The sequence below is a fragment of the Peromyscus eremicus genome, chromosome 13 (genome assembly GCF_949786415.1).
Source record: "Peromyscus eremicus chromosome 13, PerEre_H2_v1, whole genome shotgun sequence".
Classification (NCBI taxonomy): Eukaryota; Metazoa; Chordata; class Mammalia; order Rodentia; family Cricetidae; genus Peromyscus; species Peromyscus eremicus.
The window spans coordinates 28,908,226-28,926,265 of record NC_081429.1 but is presented as its reverse complement, the minus strand read 5'-3'; the positions used below and the strand labels follow the sequence as shown (position 1 = coordinate 28,926,265).

General features: G+C 39.8%; 1 protein-coding gene across 1 annotated transcript in view; it reads left to right on the top strand.

The window, feature by feature from the left end:
• The window catches only part of Daw1 (dynein assembly factor with WD repeats 1), a 42,744-nt gene extending 28,497 nt beyond the window's left edge, over positions 1–14,247 (top strand). The window contains exons 9-13 of the mRNA XM_059278297.1: positions 1,189–1,291; positions 2,147–2,261; positions 9,426–9,502; positions 12,926–13,088; positions 13,830–14,247. Of these exons, the coding sequence (XP_059134280.1) occupies positions 1,189–1,291; positions 2,147–2,261; positions 9,426–9,502; positions 12,926–13,088; positions 13,830–13,864 (493 nt within the window). The 3' untranslated portion in view covers positions 13,865–14,247. The remainder of the gene's footprint in view (positions 1–1,188; positions 1,292–2,146; positions 2,262–9,425; positions 9,503–12,925; positions 13,089–13,829) is intronic.
• Positions 14,248–18,040: the final 3,793 nt, after the last annotated feature.

The window sequence follows — 18,040 nt, the reverse complement described above, 5'->3', positions numbered from 1 at the left end:
TGAGTGTTTTTGCATTCATGTACGTATATGCACCACATGCCTGCCAGGGAGGCTAGGAGAGGACATTGGATCCCTGGGAACTTGTTACAGGTGGTTGTAAGTTGCTATATGGATGCTGGGAACTAAACGTGGATCTTCTGGGTACAGTGAGTGCTCTTAACTGCTGAGCCATCTCTCCAACCTCAGTCATATTATCTTTGATTGCTTAAAACTTACATGTATTTTTACTGAAATTAGTCTTCTCTTTTTGAGCAACAGCGAAACTATTTTTGTTTCATTATAAAAAATGTAATTTTGGGCCGGGTGGTGGTGGCGCATGCCTTTAATCCCAGCACTTGGGAGGCAGAGGCAGGCGGATCTCTGTGAGTTCGAGGCCAGCCTGGTCTCCAAAGCGAGTTCCAGGAAAGGCGCAAAGCTACACAGAGAAACCCTGTCTTGAAAAAACCAAAAAAAAAAAAAATGTAATTTTGTAAATACTAAAATTTAATTCACACATATGGGTTTGACCATGTGTACGTGTGCTGTAGTAAAACACCCGTGGTAGCTAGTTTTTGTTGTTAACCAGACACAACCCAGGACAATGGTTCTCAACCTTCCTAATGCTGTGACCCTTTAGTATAGTTCCTCATGTTGTGGTGACCCCCATCATAAAATTATGTTCATTGCTACTTCATAACTATAATTTTGCTACTTTTCTGAATCGTCATGTAAATATTTTTGGAGATGGAGGTTTGCCAAAGGGGTTGTGACCCACAGGTTGAGAACCATTGGCCTAGAGTCACCTGAGAAGAGAGACTCCAAGTGAGAAATTATTTTGATAAGGATGGCCTATGGACATGTCTGTGGGAGATTCGTGTTGATTGTTCATCGAAGTAGGAGGACCCACCCTGGATGCGGGTAGTACCATTTCCTGGCCTGGGCCCTAAACTGTGTTAAGAATGAAGAAAGCCAGCTGCACAGAAGCAGCACCCAGCAGGCAGCATGGGGTGTGGGGTGTTCTTGCTTCCCTCTGAGGTGTGACCAGCTGTCTGAGTCCCTGCCTTAGCTTCCCTGAAATGACGGGCTGTACCCTAGAATGACGAGCTGAATAGTCCCTTCCTCCCCTATGCCACTTTCTTCAGGGTGGCTTGTCACACAGAAATGAAACCAGGACGTCGTTTACTAGCTGTGACCATTTCTGTCTTGCAGGAAGGTGCACACTTTAATTGGCCACTGTGCGGAGATCAGCAGTGCCTTGTTCAATTGGGATTGCTCTCTAATATTGACAGGCTCCATGGACAAGACCTGCATGGTGAGCTCAGAGTTGACTTTGTTTTGTACCGTGTCTCTGTCCTTTATACCGCATCAGGTGTTCATCATAACACTAACAGACTTCAAAGAAGACATACAGTTAAACGTTGATTTATAAATAATAATTGCTATTTGTTATTTCAAGTTTCCAGTTGTCTAAGCTTGAAGGAACTATGAGGTAAAAAAACAATTTTGATTGCTTCAAAGGCAAGAAAGGTCTTGTTTAAAAAGCCACATTAATTTTATTCAGTGTCCTGCTGTTTATTTAGTATGCTTCAATTGGCATGACCCTGAAAGAGCCTCAGCTAAGTTTCTTCCTGCCATTGGGTCTCTTCTCTTCTCTTCTCTTCTCTTCTCTTCTCTTCTCTTCTCTTCTCTTCTCTTCTCTTCTCTTCTCTTCTCTTCTCTTCTCTTCTCTTCAACAATAATTACTGAGAGGTTATAATCATTTGTCACTTAACTTTATACAAGTAGCATTCAAATCTCACTATGGATATACTTTTCATTTTCTGTTGTAATAGTTTGGGATCAAACTCATAGTCCTCTGAAATCTTTGTCACAGAAAAGATCCCTTCATACCAATCCCTGAAGCACATCACTCAGGATGATTTTTAATTCCTTAATGATGTGGAAAATTCTGAGTGTCTCAGCTTTGATTTTTCCCGTGACCAGATGGTTGGCTGTGGTCTTTGGTCATAAATCAAAGTGGAATTAACTGATCAGAGAGAATTATATGTATCCTTTTAGCACAGTTATTTAGCAAGGCACACTCATATCATGAAGATCACTGGGCATCTTCCCATTTGGGGAGGAATTTAGTTGCTTAGTTGATGGTTTCTGTCTCTCTCAATTTCAGTTGTGGGATGCTACCAGTGGGAAATGTGTAGCAACCTTAACAGGCCACGATGATGAAATACTAGACAGCTGCTTTGATTACACAGGGAAACTTATTGCAACGGCTTCTGCTGATGGTAAGTCATCTGTCACGCAGTTAACTTATGGAGGGATTTATGTTTGCCTTGGAAATGGTGCCTGACTCTATACCATGCTCCATCTCCCCAGGAACCTGTTGTGGTGGAAACATGTGTCTTATCTCCATGATGACGTGTATGTCACCACAGTGTGTCCTGTCACATTCTTTTTGTCTGTATGTGATATTGGGGGATTGAATCTACAGTTTAGTGTGAGCTCAGCAACATTTTTCCACTGAACTATATGCCCTGAGTTTTATTTTGAGGTAGGATCTCTCTAAGTTGTCTGTCTTGGACTTGAATTTACTCCATAGCCCAGACTGGCCTGAACTTGTGATCCTTCTGCCTCAGTCTCTGAGTAGTGGGCATTGATGATTGTTTCACAAATTTTGGGTCTATGTTGCATTCTTAGTAATCACATGTGATGTTTTTCCATTATCTGTGTTACCTCCTTGGTAGAGCCACACATGTCTCCACAGGTCTTGATGTCTTCTGTACGTATGATCCCATGTTCACAGTTATGTCTTTGATGATTGTGCACAATGTTCCATTCTTTTGGGATTATCAACTTGGCCACTATTGATGTTACCAAAATAAACTTCACAAACTCTATAAATAATGTGCTGTTCCACTATGGCTGTCAAATCCCTGTGAGATACATATCCTACAGTATGCTTCCATTACCTTGTTCATAGGCAAATACAATACCATATTATGTCCTCGTCATCTGATGATCCTGTATATTTTTGAAACCCCAAGTCCTCATTCTGATTTTGTACCATTGGCCTGATTATCATATATGATGCTGCTTGTTAACTACAAATGGTGCTATAATATTGTGTGCCCTTGTCCTTGATCACCACACATGATGCTATACAGTATTCATGAAGTTTCCTTCATGCCCATTCTCCAACACTATGCTCTTGGTCATTAATGGAATTTTCCCAAGGGCCTGCTCTGAGAAAATCCCTTCCAGGGTCCTGGGGAAGATGCTATGTCCAGAGTGGGGTATCTGAGGGAAAGGAATCTATGTACACCATTCTCTTTTGTCCATCACTTTATTTCTCTAGGACAAAATTCTATCTATATAGCTTCAGCTCCATCCTCACATACAGCTCTTCTCTGTACCTACTTCCCTGTCATAAACCTAACTAAGCTCCTATGCTTTCGAACTCTTCTTCTATTCCTTCATCCTCCATCTTTCCTTCCTTGCTCCTTACCTCTGGCTCTGAGAAACTCTGCCCTGTTGTCCTCTCTCTGCCCACATGGTTCTGTCTATCATCTACAGAAACTGCCTTGTTCTTTCTCTCCCAGGCATGGGACTCTGCTCCGGCCAGGAATTCCTCTCCAATCTTTACTGCACCTGGTTATGCAAAAAACCCTATTCTTCTGAGTCAATAGCTCTTCAATGTTATTGGCCTGAAGGCAAGGGGTGGTCTGAGCTTCATTTATACAAGAAACAAAGCTATGCATCTATAGCCCCTCTGTCTCCTAGGCCCTGCAGGGGTATTACCTAGTAGATTAGCAGAAGGTCTGTTTGACCTATGACCTAGTAGTATATGGGCACACAAGAATTTCATAGCAAAACACAGCTGATATATTAAAAACTGAGTAACACCAAATATTCCTTGATAAATGGCTTTCTCTAGAAAAATGCCTTGACTTTTCTAGGTATAGCTTTAATATACAGCTGAATCTCTATAATATATTTTTGCAGCCTGATGCAGGTCATGGCTTTGATGACCAGTTATGGTACTACGCTAAACAGTCACATAAATGTCTATGTATGGTACCAGTCTATGTTTCATCTCCTTGAATACCACTCATGATGCTGTTCACTGTGTGAATGACATCTGAGAATGTTATATGTGAAGCTGTGTCAAGCCACGCCACTTCCTTTCTATCCATAAATGACAGTATATTGTCATCTCACTGATGGTCACTTATGAGAATCCACAGTCAGCCACACCCTCTGGATGAACATGTTTTATGCCACAGTGTATCAGAGTCATACGTAAAAAAAACACCTCTGACACTATGGTAAATTTATGTCAGGTTACTTGCCACATTTATCTTATCTACCTTATGATACTTGTGGTACATATATCTCTATGAGCTCTACTGGTAGCTTCTTTCTCTATATGATGAAGATATATATCTTCATTGTCTTTACTGACAGTATCTTACTTTATATGATGCTTCAGTATATATGTATACATGATGTCTATTGACAATACCTTACTCTATACAATCCTGTAGTGTGTGTGTGTGTGTGTGTGTGTGTGTGTGTGTGTGATCTCTACTGACAATATCTTACTCTATATAATGCTACTATATATATATACATTATTAATATTGACAATATCTTACTCTGTATTCTCTACAGATAATCTCAGTATCACATAATCCATTGAATAATGGTAATATACTATATAAGTATAATCTCTGTTACAACTGGACTTATTATCTCACTGACTGTATCAGCTATACATAATGCTTATATAATCTTGAAGATCATATATGATGCTGCATTAATATGTCATCTCTTTGTTAATAATATGACATTGTATGTCTATATAATTTCTGATAATTATGCATGATTCTATTCTGTAGGTAATGTATATGACAACTATGTATCATGTTATACTATATATATATACTTTAGAATACTACATATGGCACTGTAGTCTGACTACTTTGCCTCTTTGATAACTGTGTGTAATCCTGCTGTGAAAGTCTATGATGATATGGAATGATGTTGTAGATGCCTGATCTATGTATATGACAAAAACATATGACAAAAACACAGTGTACCTCATATTTAAATTTTATGTCATAGTATGGTCATATTGTTGATATATTGTAAAGACTATGTGATGCCCTGCCATTATTCACATCTCTGATAGCATTGTAGGCATGAAAACTCTATTTTCACCCTTTTTTGATAATGATGCATGATGGTAGTATATGGCTTATGATATCCATGATATCATAAAGTAACATTCTATTTTGGTTCATCTTTTTGATGATATATGAAGCTACCTTATGTATTAATCATAAATTAAACATCATTGTGATGTCACTATACACTTCTTCCTTTGGATAGCCATAAAGAATGGTATTTAAACTGAGCATGGTGGCACCCCCTCTCCTTTAGTCCAACAAGGATATCCTTACCTATCAAAACCCCTCCTGAGTTCTTCACACAGTGACTATCAGGTAATAAACAAGTCTTTAACCTACTAAGTCTTGGGGAACTTGTTGCATGCAGCAAGATACAATATAGAGATTTTATAGCTTTTGCTTTTACACTTTATTACAGTAGTTTCTGTATATGGAGTAAATAGAAGTGTGAGCTCATTGCTTCCCATACCTATATCCGTATGACATTCTATTTTTTCCATTGAATTGGACTGGGCAATAGGTGGGGACCATATGTGTGCACCTCTTCTGAGCTCTCTACTTGTAACCTTTGTCTATTCTTTGGCCAAGACCACACAGTCCTATTTACTGTGGCATAAAGAAAATATTAATGTCAGGAAAGAAAAGTTCTCCAAATGCTGTCCTTTTAAATGACTTTAATTCTTGTTAGTCCTTACCTGCTTCCCTGTCCTCATTCTTTATTGGTTATCACATTCCTTAATTCATAACAACTAGTCAAAATATGTCTCATAGGTTCTTTCTTGACTGCTATACTGTGTAAATCTAGGAATTTGATTACATAAAATCAATATCATAAAACCAATCATGGGAGTATCACTTGTTATAACATAGCTTTGTAACTTTGAACACAGGTTGTTATGAGCAGGTGCTAGAGAAAGGGCTCAGCGGCAGGCAGATCTCTGTGAGTTCCAGGCCAGCCAAGACTGCATAATGAGACCTTATCTCAAAACAAATGAACAAAAATGGTATTTAATGAGTCAATGCCATCATTCAGATATAATGCATGCTACACTAATATAAGTCATCTCTTATGCTGCTCCACTGTATTTTTGATGTCACTTTAATAGCTAGGCCCCATACTATATTGTGTTATATCCTTGATCAACACACAGAAATCTTCACTGAATGTGCCTCATCTCCAGAAAGACCACAGATGGTGCCATGCACTGTCTCTGTTATCTTTCTGATGGCCACATATGGTGTTGCATTGTGTCTCCATGTCCCCAGTAACTATGTCTGATGATAGTCTGTGTCTGTCTGGTCTTCCTGAGTCCCATGAATCATGATTTGATCCAAGGTCTTGAAAATGACCTGAGATATTATCTCATCCTCTCTTTGAAAAATACATATGGTGAAATGCCATCTGTCACATCAGTTTGATATCCACTTACGATGCAAGAGTATATTATAGTTTTATCTTTGATGACAGTGTATTAAAATGTATATGTGCCATCTTTTGGTTACTGAGTGACATATTGAAGCATGTATGTGTCATTATGGTGCCTCACTATGCATGCTGACCATGTATGATATTCACTATGAGTTTCTGGCCTTCTTGGATAAACATAATGCAATACTATTGGTGAAATTACCCACTACACAATACTATGTGTACTTTTTCTATTTAGCCAGGTACCATGCTTTCTCTTTTCTGTATCATAGCTTTAATATTCTATAAGTGCCATATTCCCAGTGATCCCATATTATGTCATACTGTTCTGTCTTATCTCCAAAAGCCCCTTTATGATACTACACCATATTTAAACAATCTCTGACTGTACTGATTTCTCTAGTTTGAGCTATAGCAAGAGTGAGGTAAAACACTATATAGATTTATATAGTTTATTCTGAGTATCCATATGCTGATACTGTGTATATCTATATCATCTTATGAAGATGATGTTTGAACACCACATCCAACTTTGATTCTATAATATGTCATGACATTTCTTTTACGTATATGTGATACCATGAATATGAATGACATATTTCCTTTATGTGTTCTGCCACTCCAAACAATGTATAACCACATATGTGGATATGTTATTTCTGTGACAGCTTCTGGTACCATATATTATGCCACACAATGATTGCTTTTTCTTCCCAATGATTGTGTGTAATGCTACACTGTCATGTCCTTGAAGACCTTACTGATGCTACACTTTCTATGTGTAAGATGTTTGACATTTTGCATTCTACCACACTATGCTTCCATTATTTAGTGATGTAACACATGACTTTGTATCATAGCTTTGTATCATATCTGTATAAGAGGGGCTGGAGAGATGGTTCAGTGGTTAAGGGTGCTTGCTGCTCTTAAGAAGGACCTAAGTTTGGTTTCCAGCACTCATGTTGGGTGGCTCACAACTGCCTGCAACTTCAGTTCTGTTGGTCACAACATTCTCTTCTGGTCTCCACCAGCACCTGCACTCACCTATAATATCTACACACAGACGCATACAGATACACACAATTAAAAAGAAAATAAATCTTTAAACAATCTGTATAAGCTATCATATTGAATGCACACCATATCCATGAGAATAATGTGTGATTCTACACAATATTGCATACCCCTAGTAAATACCTGTAGGCTTTAGGCTGGGTCTAGTCCTTGATAACATTGCATGAAATTGTGTGATACTTCACCTCACTACTCTCTTAGTTTATATTTCTGTATAACCACCTCTGTCTATTGTGTATGATGCCAAGATATACCTGTGTCATGTTTTCTTAGAGTAGTGTGGAATGCTGATTATCTCACCTCTTTCCTCATAAGCACACATAATGTAACACTGGTATCTACATCATGCCCTTGAAAACTCTCTATGATTTTATGTGGTAGTTTATCATACTGTGGATAATTCAACATATTCCTCATGAAGTTATGTTATGGAAAGTCAGACAGGACATAATTAATCATCCATACATATTTATTACATAAACTGTTAGGTTGCATAGAATATTGGAAGTCACTCAACAGCATTTACTGGGGAAAAGGTTGGAGGATCAGAAAGCTGAGGAATTATAGCAGCAACTAATGAGGCAATTTCATGTAGTTTATCTGGTAATTAAAAGAGGTTTATTTCAGGGTAACTTACAACCAATAAAGGGTTGGTTACAGGATCCAGAAGAGGTGAGAACTTGGACTTGGTCTGCAATCCAGTATCCAGGATCACGAGGAGCCAAGAGAGCTGGCACATACACATTTCAGATCTTAAAGGGTCTCGTCTCGGCCATGCCTCAGGGGCAGGTCATAGGCAGGTGTGGCAGTTAACCTACTGCCTCACTAGGGGCAATGCTTCAAGGTCAAAGCTGGAACAGCTACCCACTACAAGAAATGAAGAGTTTGCTATAAAGTACAAGTTCCATTCTAGTTTTTATTTCCTTGTTACCTGTTGTTTATTCCAATAGTGATTCTGTTCTTCCATTGTTCTACAAACCATTACTTCAAAAACAATTTCTTTTTCTTTTAGGGTATTCTTAAACATCTACTGATTCTGTGCTCCCTAAGAAGCATTGAGATGTGTAACATTCTTGTTTATCTCCAAAATGACAAATGTTTATTGTTTGAGGTTCATAAGTTTGGATTAGTTTGTTGCTCAGTAAAAGATAATTAACCCAGCTGGCCTAATTGTTGTCCTAATTCTGCAGCTAAGGGAGCTAAAGTGTACATAAAGTAGCTAAGGAACCTCATGTCAGGACACAGAGTTAGGATATTGTGGAGTGGGATGTGGACCAGCAGTCTGCCTTCTAACTTCATTCTTATCCTGTCTTGTACATAGTGATGATGTCAAAGAGGGGTCTGTGCATCACATACCGTACTTCAAGTCCCTAGTCTTCCTTTTTAAGGTGCCCCACATTTCTGTGTTACTGAATTGTGAAGCATCTCAGTTGTAAGCTTTATGTGTGTAAACATACCAATTCTAAAATAACATTAAAATCATTTTATCTATTCCACTTTTTTTTTATTCCACATATCATACTTTCTTCTACTTGGAAGCTCATGATCTCTTCCAGCAATGTCAGAGATAGAGCACAAGCCCTGTGCAGTCTCTTCTGCAGTGGGACAGCTTGGCGTTTAGAAGGTTGAGCATGACTCTCAACACAGGAAGGACAAACTCAGTGCAGAGCTCATTTGTCAGAGGATGGATTTTTTTAGGTAACGTGACGTCTTGCATTTCAGATGGATTAATGTATGTTCCAATCCCTCTCCAAAAGGGACAGCAAGAGTTTACAATGCAACCACAAGAAAATGCATAACCAAACTGGAAGGCCATGAAGGAGAAATCTCAAAGGTGAGTTGCCTTCTCATTTGGATCAGTGTGTTCACCGGAAAAAAAAAAAAGAAGAGCATGTTTAATATGAGTAGTATAATAGAGGCTACAAATTAACCCTCTGAATTAATAGATCAGAACTCACCCTTTAACATAACCAACATATTTATTAATATGGAGCAGGCAGAGAAGTAATGTTTCTGACATTAAGTGGCTTGAGGTAGAAAGAAGAAAGATAAAACCAAGTTAAGTGAACAGAATGACATTTTTTAAAGATTTTTATTTTTAAATGCATTGGAGTTTTGCCTGCATGTATGTCTGTGTGAGGGTGTCGGATCCACTAGAACTAGAGTTACAGACAGCTGTGAACTGCCATGTGTGTGCTGGGAATTGAACCTGGGTCCTCTGGAAGAGCAATCAGTGCTCTTAACCACTGAGCAATCTCTCCAGTCCCTAGAATGACATATTGCTGAGCCCTCAATGAGTCTAACATGGTGTCCAATATTGCTAGAGATCCTGGAGTTGAATGGCTGAGGAGTAACATCATTGGACTTGCTTATGTCATATCTGCATTTGATGATTAGTTTAAGATGAATTTTCAAGTAGAGTGACTGAAAACACCACTTAAAGCAACTGATAACACTTCTTGAAAATATCTACCATTGAAGCTACTCATTATCTTTCCTACATCCATTACCAAAGTGGCTTCCTGTTGGAGAGCAGAGAAATGTGGATGAATCAGACTGGATTTTGAGTCCAGGAATTTCAGTTAATTTTCCTTTCAAAATACTAGTAAGCTCATTTATTTCATAGAGAAATACATAGAGATGGAGCTACATCTAGTGTTGGTTACATAAAATGTAGTGTTCTATAGATCTTAAAGGGATTAGCTGGGCATGGTGACACATGCTTGTAATTGTAGCATGTTAGCGATGGAGATCAGGAGTTCAAGGTTAGCCTGAGCTATATTGTACACTGTTCCAAGCAACTGAAAAAACAAAACCACCCTCCCCAACCCCACAAAAAAACAAAACAAACAAAACAAAACAAAACAAAAAACAGGTGTATTGGGACTAAAGTGCTCAAGTCTCTTTAATTATATCATTCTGCCCTAAAACCCAACTACCTAAGCCTTTATTTCTAAGCATGCCCCCTCTGATTCAGCAAAAAGAAATGATTTCCTAGACACTTAAAAAGCATGAAACAGTATTCTTTTCGAACATCAGCAAATATTTAATTAGCTGAAAATACCCAACTCAGCAATTTAAGGAGCTTGTAAAGTGCTTTTTTCTAGCTCTAGTAGGCATGTAAGTTTGTATTATGCAAAAAAAAGCATGCGGTGCCTCAAGGGTTCTGTAAATTAGATGGAATGGAAGGAGTGATGTTTGGAAATATTTAACAGAGTGTGAACTTATCCTTCTTGAAACTCTAGGGCTGTATCTCAGGGGTTTATCACACACTTTTTAGAAGCTTCACAGAGCAGAGCCACTCAGTGAGTGTCTGAGGTTTGTATGTGTCCCCAGAACATGACAGAGTATGCTAGACTGAGTGAGGGGGGCTCTTGCCTCCCAGCTCAGCCCAAATTCTTGGTTTTATATGTGAGATCTTCTCTGCCACTCCCTTATGACATAATAGCTTGATGGCTTCAGAACTCCGAAGGTTAAAGCGAGATTCCAGCATTGACCATGTGTATGCCTGTCCCTCCATCTTTTACCCCTATTGCTGGTGGCCATTGCCCTGTGGCTGGTAGGTGCTGGTATCCAGGGCAATGGGTGTTGCTGACCACTTCATGGACTGAGAAGTAATGGGATGGCAGGAAGGTACAGGAAAGTAGGACGTGGAAGGGCAGCCTGGGCCATATTCGTGAGGATAGCTACCGTCATGTTTGGCATTTCCCCTCAATGAGTGTGTATTTGTCTTTGTGAACATGTGAATATAAGAAAATCTTGAATTCTATATTATTAAATTATATGCATATGAAAAAAAATATATTGCTCATGAAATTACTGTTCCAATAATATTTATAAGGAGTACAGAGCTCAACCAATAGTATCTTATATATTCATTCACTAAACACTTAAAACATTAGGATATATTCCTTATGTACAATAATGGATTTATTATGACATTTTCACACATGTATATAATGTTTTGTGATCATATTTATCCCCATTACCTTCCCTTGGCTTTCCTGTGACTCTCTTCCTATTTCCAATTAGCCCTCTTTCTAGCTTCATGTACTTTTGTATGTGTGATCCAGTGGCTTTCATTAGCATGGCTTAGATGAGCGCAGGTGTCAGTAATCACCTTTGGAGAGCTTCCCCCACACCAGGTGTTTGCCGACACTCTTGAGACAGTGATGAGAAACAGACATGGACTTGTCCTCCTCGTGTTTCCAATCCCAGTGGAAATGGTTCAAATCATTGGCTCGTGATAAATACAGAGGGATATCACTGGGAATATCAGAGGAATGCAAGGGCCAGCAGCGAATGCCTCTGCCACTCAGACACTGAAGGAGAATGCCTGGCCCCAGGGAAGCATCCAAATGTATTATCTGAAAGTGATGCATTTTGGGTGGCAATAGATGAAAATCCTCTTGCGGCCCTGGGTGCCTGCTCTTTCTCTGGTACAGACAGATGCATGGGAGGGAGGCGGCATGTTCCATGTGGTTTTAGTGACAGAAGAATGTGTGGCAGTGGTGACATTGGACTTTACAGATAGAGCCTGCTTTGTTTTTATCTACAACCCGGCTCTGCCTCTCTTTTGGGTGAGGAGGGAACCATGAGTCTTTGTGAAGAAACTGTTGGGGGAATATCCAAAGTATTCAGGCGCTTTGGTCTTTTACGATTAGAATTGAGAGAAAGTAAGCAATTAAACGTTAGCATCTAGTTTTCAGTTTTCAGATGTTAGTCCCTATATTTTTCTCATCAGGAAGCAATTGTAGTAAAAATAAACAAAGGCCAGGGAGAAGATGGATACTCAGCCCTGCTGTGGGATGTATGGCAGATGTGTTGCTGATTAATCAATAAAACACTGATTGGCTGTTGGCTAGGCAGGAAGTATATGCGGGGCAAGGAGGAGAATAAAGCTGGGAAGTGGAAGTCTGAGTCAGAGAGACACTGCCAGCCGCCACGATGACAAACAGCATGGGAAGATACCGGTAAGCCACGAGCCATGTGGCAAGGTATAGATTTATAGAAATGGATTAATTTAAGCTGTAAGAACAGTTAGCAAGAAGCCTGCCACGGCCATACAGTTTGAAAGCAATATAAGTCTCTGTGTTTACTTGGTCGGGTCTGAACGGCTGTGGGACTGGCAGGTGAAAGAGATTTGTCCTGACTGTGGGCCAGGCAGGAAAACTTAAGCTACACAGCCCTCTATTTCCTAATGGGAATATATTAACCCAAACTTCAACTTACTATCATCTCTTTTGTTATTTTGCAGATCTCTTTCAATCCCCAAGGAAACCGACTCCTGACGGGCAGCTCTGATAAGACAGCCAGAATCTGGGATGTTCAGACTGGCCAGTGCCTCCAGGTCTTGGAGGGGCACACCGATGAAATATTTTCATGCGCTTTCAACTATAAAGGAAATATAGTGATTACAGGTATGAGAGAAATACACATCAGAGAGCTAGTTTTCCTTTTAAATTGCCTACTAGAATTTTAAGAAGAATGCTAAAAGGAGTTCATGTTCAACCTCTGCTCAGTTTTCCAGGGGGTCTGGCTTATCCTGGAATTTCATTTTACTTCCATTATTGAATTTTTTTTCTTATTATTGGCTTTTAACAAATATTTTGAGACGGGGTCTTGCTATACATCCTGGCCTCAGACTTGCAGCAATCCTCCTGTCTCAGCCTCTCCAGTGCTAGAGTTGGAAGTATTAGCCACCATGGCAGGTTCCCATTTAGTTGCACCAGGACTCACAAGAGTGCCCTCTGCCACTGATGGTGAATTTAATTTAATTCTGCTGCTCTAGATAAGGTAGCCATTTTGGATCTTGTCTAGCCAGTTACTCTACTTTTCTGATGGTGGTAGACACCAATAATGTAAACAAGTCAGGACATTTCATTTTCCACAGATGATATGGAAAATGGCCCAGTAGAGATGTTAAATTTAAACGTCTTTTTCTTGGCTCTTTCTGGCTAAAGTGTTAATATGTGGGGAAAAGAGTGTGCACTGAACATTTTTCCCAACAGTTGTGTGACTTCCTGGTGAGCTGTCCTCTGGAAAGCCTCACATTTCACACATGGCTGAGTAGCAGTGACCCAGGACAAAGTCCGCCTGTTTGAAGAGAGGATAACAGAATTAAGATAAGGGGGAAATGATCTTGCAATTTGTTTCATCAGGTAGCAAGGACAATTCCTGCAGGATATGGCGTTGACCGAAGGGCTTTGCTGTGGAGCAGGGCTGTTGGCAACAGTGATCAAGGCCTTGAACTCCCAGAGAACAAGTGAGCCTATTTCCTCTGCTTCCTTTTCTGGTACAACTCACCCATGGAGCAGCCTGTCCTTCACTTACAGAGATGACCGTGAAAACTGATGAACTTACATCATTTCTTGATATTATCTGAGGTGATGACAGGAACAAGCATAATCTGTGGTACATGTCACTGATTGTTTTAGTTGTGTTTTGTGTTTCAGTAGCATCAGGATACTGATAAATAGAGTCAGAGTACCTTTACAGTACTTCTAGATTCTAGAATCTTCTAGATTCTACCTGAAGGTTGATGTTACAGTTTCTCTTCAATAAAGTTTTTAGACAAAATTTCTTGTGAGTAGTGTTTTATTATATGCTTGGAGGGTAAGATAACAAAGAATAAAACGGTTGTCATCAGCAAATACATTCTGCATTGAAAGTAGCATTGAATTTATGTAGGTAAGTTTATCTCTAAGGATGTGTTAAGCAGAATCTATATTCAGATAAGTAAATTAAAAAGAAAACGTCCAAACTGTTGCTAAAATATTAAAAATATCTTGGGGTGCTGGAGAGATGACTCAGCAGTTAAGAGCACTTACTGCTGTTGCAGAGGACCCAGGGTTATTTCCCAGCACCCATATTAGGCAGCTCACAGTGGGAATCTGACACCGTCTTCTGTGGTCACCTGCATTTATGTGGTACACATAAACTCATGAACACACACACACACACACACACACACACACACACAAATCTTTAATGATCCATTGTCTGTTTCTCATAATGAGAATGTTTGGATCTACTAACAAAGATCTAAAGGCATAGCATCACCACATGGTACCCTAAATTTATATTTATTTGTCATTTAACTAAAAATTTTTACTCTTTGGCCAATATATTTTCACTTCATCCCCCTCTAGCCCCTGGTTACCACTCGTCTACTGTTTCTGTTGAGTTTGGCTTTTTTTTTTTTTTTTTTTTTTTTAGATTGTGTATCTGCCTGAGATCATTCACTGTATTTCAGTGCCTGGCTGATTTCATTAGCACGGTGTCCTCAATACTATTCTAGTTTCACAGATGACAGAATTTTCCTCTTTTCCCTGCCAAATAAGGCCATTCTCTGTATCTATGCATGTGCGTGCTCTGTTCATTTACTTGTTTATGCCACAGTGCACCCATGTAGGCGACAGGACAATGTGATAGAGTCAGTTCTCTCCTACCACGTGGGGGCCCAGGGTTGATGATTGACTCAGGTTGTCAGGCTTGGCAGCAAGTGCCTTTGCCTTTCCCCACTGGGTCATCTCACCAGCCCTGCTTCCCTTCTGCCTATGGTTTCCTTGGAGGTGCTTTAGATGGCAGAGTCTCATTACTTTTTGCTTTTACTTCCTGTGCTTCTGGGCTCGTGTCCAAAAACGCACCATCAAGAACAGTGCCACAGTACATTCCTCTTATGGTTCTTCAGGGAGTTTTATATATTTTCTGGTCTTGGTGTTAAAATTCCCAATGGATTTTGAGATGACTTTTGTGTATAGTGTACAGTATTTGGTTTAGTTGGCTCTCCACCACTATGATCAAATATCTTAAGATAATAAAAATCTACTTAAGAAAAGTTTCGATTTTGTTCGTGCTTTTAGAAGGTTCAATACAGAACTGGTTGGTCCAGTTGCTCCTGGGCTTGTAATAAAGGGAATGAGGGAGTATATGGCACAGCAAAGTCATTTACTTCATAACTAGGCAGAGAGGTGAGAGATGGGAGGTGTGGAGGGAAGGAGAGGGAGAAGAAGAGATGGAGGGGAGGGGAAGAGAGAGAGAAGAGAAATGGGGGGAGAGAGAAACATTGATAATCCCTTTTGAGGACAAGCCCCCACTGACCTGGAACCTCCCTTATGGCCCCATCTCTTAAGGTTTCCACCACCTCCCAGAAATGCCTAGCTGGAGAACAAGCCTTTAGCACATGGGACTTCAGGATATGTTCCAGATCCAAATCAGCAAAACAGATACAGTCTTATTTATTGCATGCAGAGACTGTTTCTCCAACACAAAGAGCCTATTTCTTTCTCCATTGTGGTGGCTACTTTTAAGACTCTAAAGGAGTAGACACATACTTGGGACTCTTTTGGCTTTAGTTCATGTGTTATAATCTTTATCAACTTGACACATCTGGGAAGGGAGAACCCCAAGTGAGGAATTGCTTCCATTGCATTAGCCTATGGATATGACTGTGGGATATCTTAATTGTTAATTGGCGTAGAAGGGTCCAGTCCACTGTAGGCCATGCCATCCCTGGGCAAGTGGTCCTCAATTCTATGAGGAAGATAGCTAAGCAAGCAGGAGGGAGCAAGCCAGTAAACAGTGTTCCTCTGTCGATTTCTGCTTTGAGCTTCTGCCTTGAGGTCCTTCCCTGACATCCCTCAGTGACAGACTATGACACGGAAGTATAAGCCAAATAGACCCTTTCCTCCCTGACATTGGTTTGGTCGTTATTGTACCACAGCAACAGAAAGCAAACTAAGGCACTCATACGACTTATTATTTTGTTACACCATTCAAAAGAGTCAGCCAGTGTACAGTTAGTAGGCATTCAATGTCTGATAAACCAGCTAAGGTGTAGGAAGCTTTGGCCTGATAATGATTTATTCCTTTTGCCTTTATGTACCAATGAAGTCTTACTCCTCCCTGCCCCCGCACTCCCCTCCCTCCCCCAACCCCTGTTCCAGTACTGGGGATCAAACCCTGGGCTAGCACATGCTAGGCAGTCATTCTGCCACTGACCTGTACTCTCATCCTCATTTTTCTTTTCTTTTTGAGAATATATCTTGACAAGTTTCCCAGAATGCACTTGAATTCCTTCTATAGCCCAGACTGGCCTTGAATTTGTGGTTTTCCTACCCCGGCTTCTTGAGAAGCTGGGATTATAGCTCTGAGATTCCAGGACTGGAAGGAAGTCTTTCTTAAAAGAACATTTACTAAGATTTTTAGATACCACAGCTTGCTTAAAAATATGTGCCTAATGCTGGGCGGTGGTGGCACACGGCTTTAATCCCAGCACTCGGGAGGCAGAGCCAGGCGGATCTCTGTAAGTTCAAGGCCAGCCTGGTCTACAGAGTGATATCCAGGACAGGCACCAGAACTACACAGAGAAACCCTGCCTCAAAAAAGCCAAAAAAAAAAGTGCCAAAATAATCAAGATGATATTGAAAATGATGACATATCCACTTTATTTTCATTTGAATTAAAGCCAGCATGATACTATAAGAAAGCCTGTGGAGTGTGGAGTCAGGTTGCCTGGATACACAGTCTCCCATCCAGGTACTAACCAGGACCAGCCCCACTTAGTTTATGATGTCAGACATACCCAGAGTGGTATGGCCACAAACACCTAGTTGTATGTTCTGACTTCTGCCCTTAATTGTTGGGAAGGCCTTCACCACTCTGATTCTCAGTCTCCTGTTTTCAAAAGTTATAATAATAGTTCTATTTTGAGGATTATGAATATCTAGTATATATAAGCATGTGATACATATTAGTTACTATTTGTATGATTAATAATTTTGTGATTATATGAACATATTTTTTGAAAACAGAACACAATATTTTTCAGAACTTTAATTGTAATGATCTGAACTATTTTATGTTTTATAGTGTCTTAAGAAATAGATCATTGTTTTTATCAAATAAAATCTAACATTCCTAGGATAGTTGTCTTTTTGTTAGTATATTTTCTACTATACATCTTCTACTCCTCCCCCTAACTCCTCCCAGATCTGCCCCTCCCAATTTCACATTTCTTCCTCCTCTTTTTCTTTTCATTTTTTACTGATTCTTTGTGGATTTCACATCATGCATCCCAAAACAGTTCCTCTCCCCATCCCTTCGAGTCTACCCTCTGCCCCTAAAACCTACAAAAAATAAATAAATAAAATTTAAAAGAAAAAAAAAATCTCATCATGGAAGCTGCAGTGTGACACAGTGAGTCACACAGTGTCCCCTTTAGTCCACACATCTTTACTTGCAAGTGTTCGCTGCAACTGAGTCATTGGTTTGGTTTAAGGCCTCTGGCTTCTGCTGGGCCCTCACTGAGACTCCTCTTGGGCATCTTGCTGTTGCTCTGTATCATGTTGATCCTGCAGCTTTGGATCTA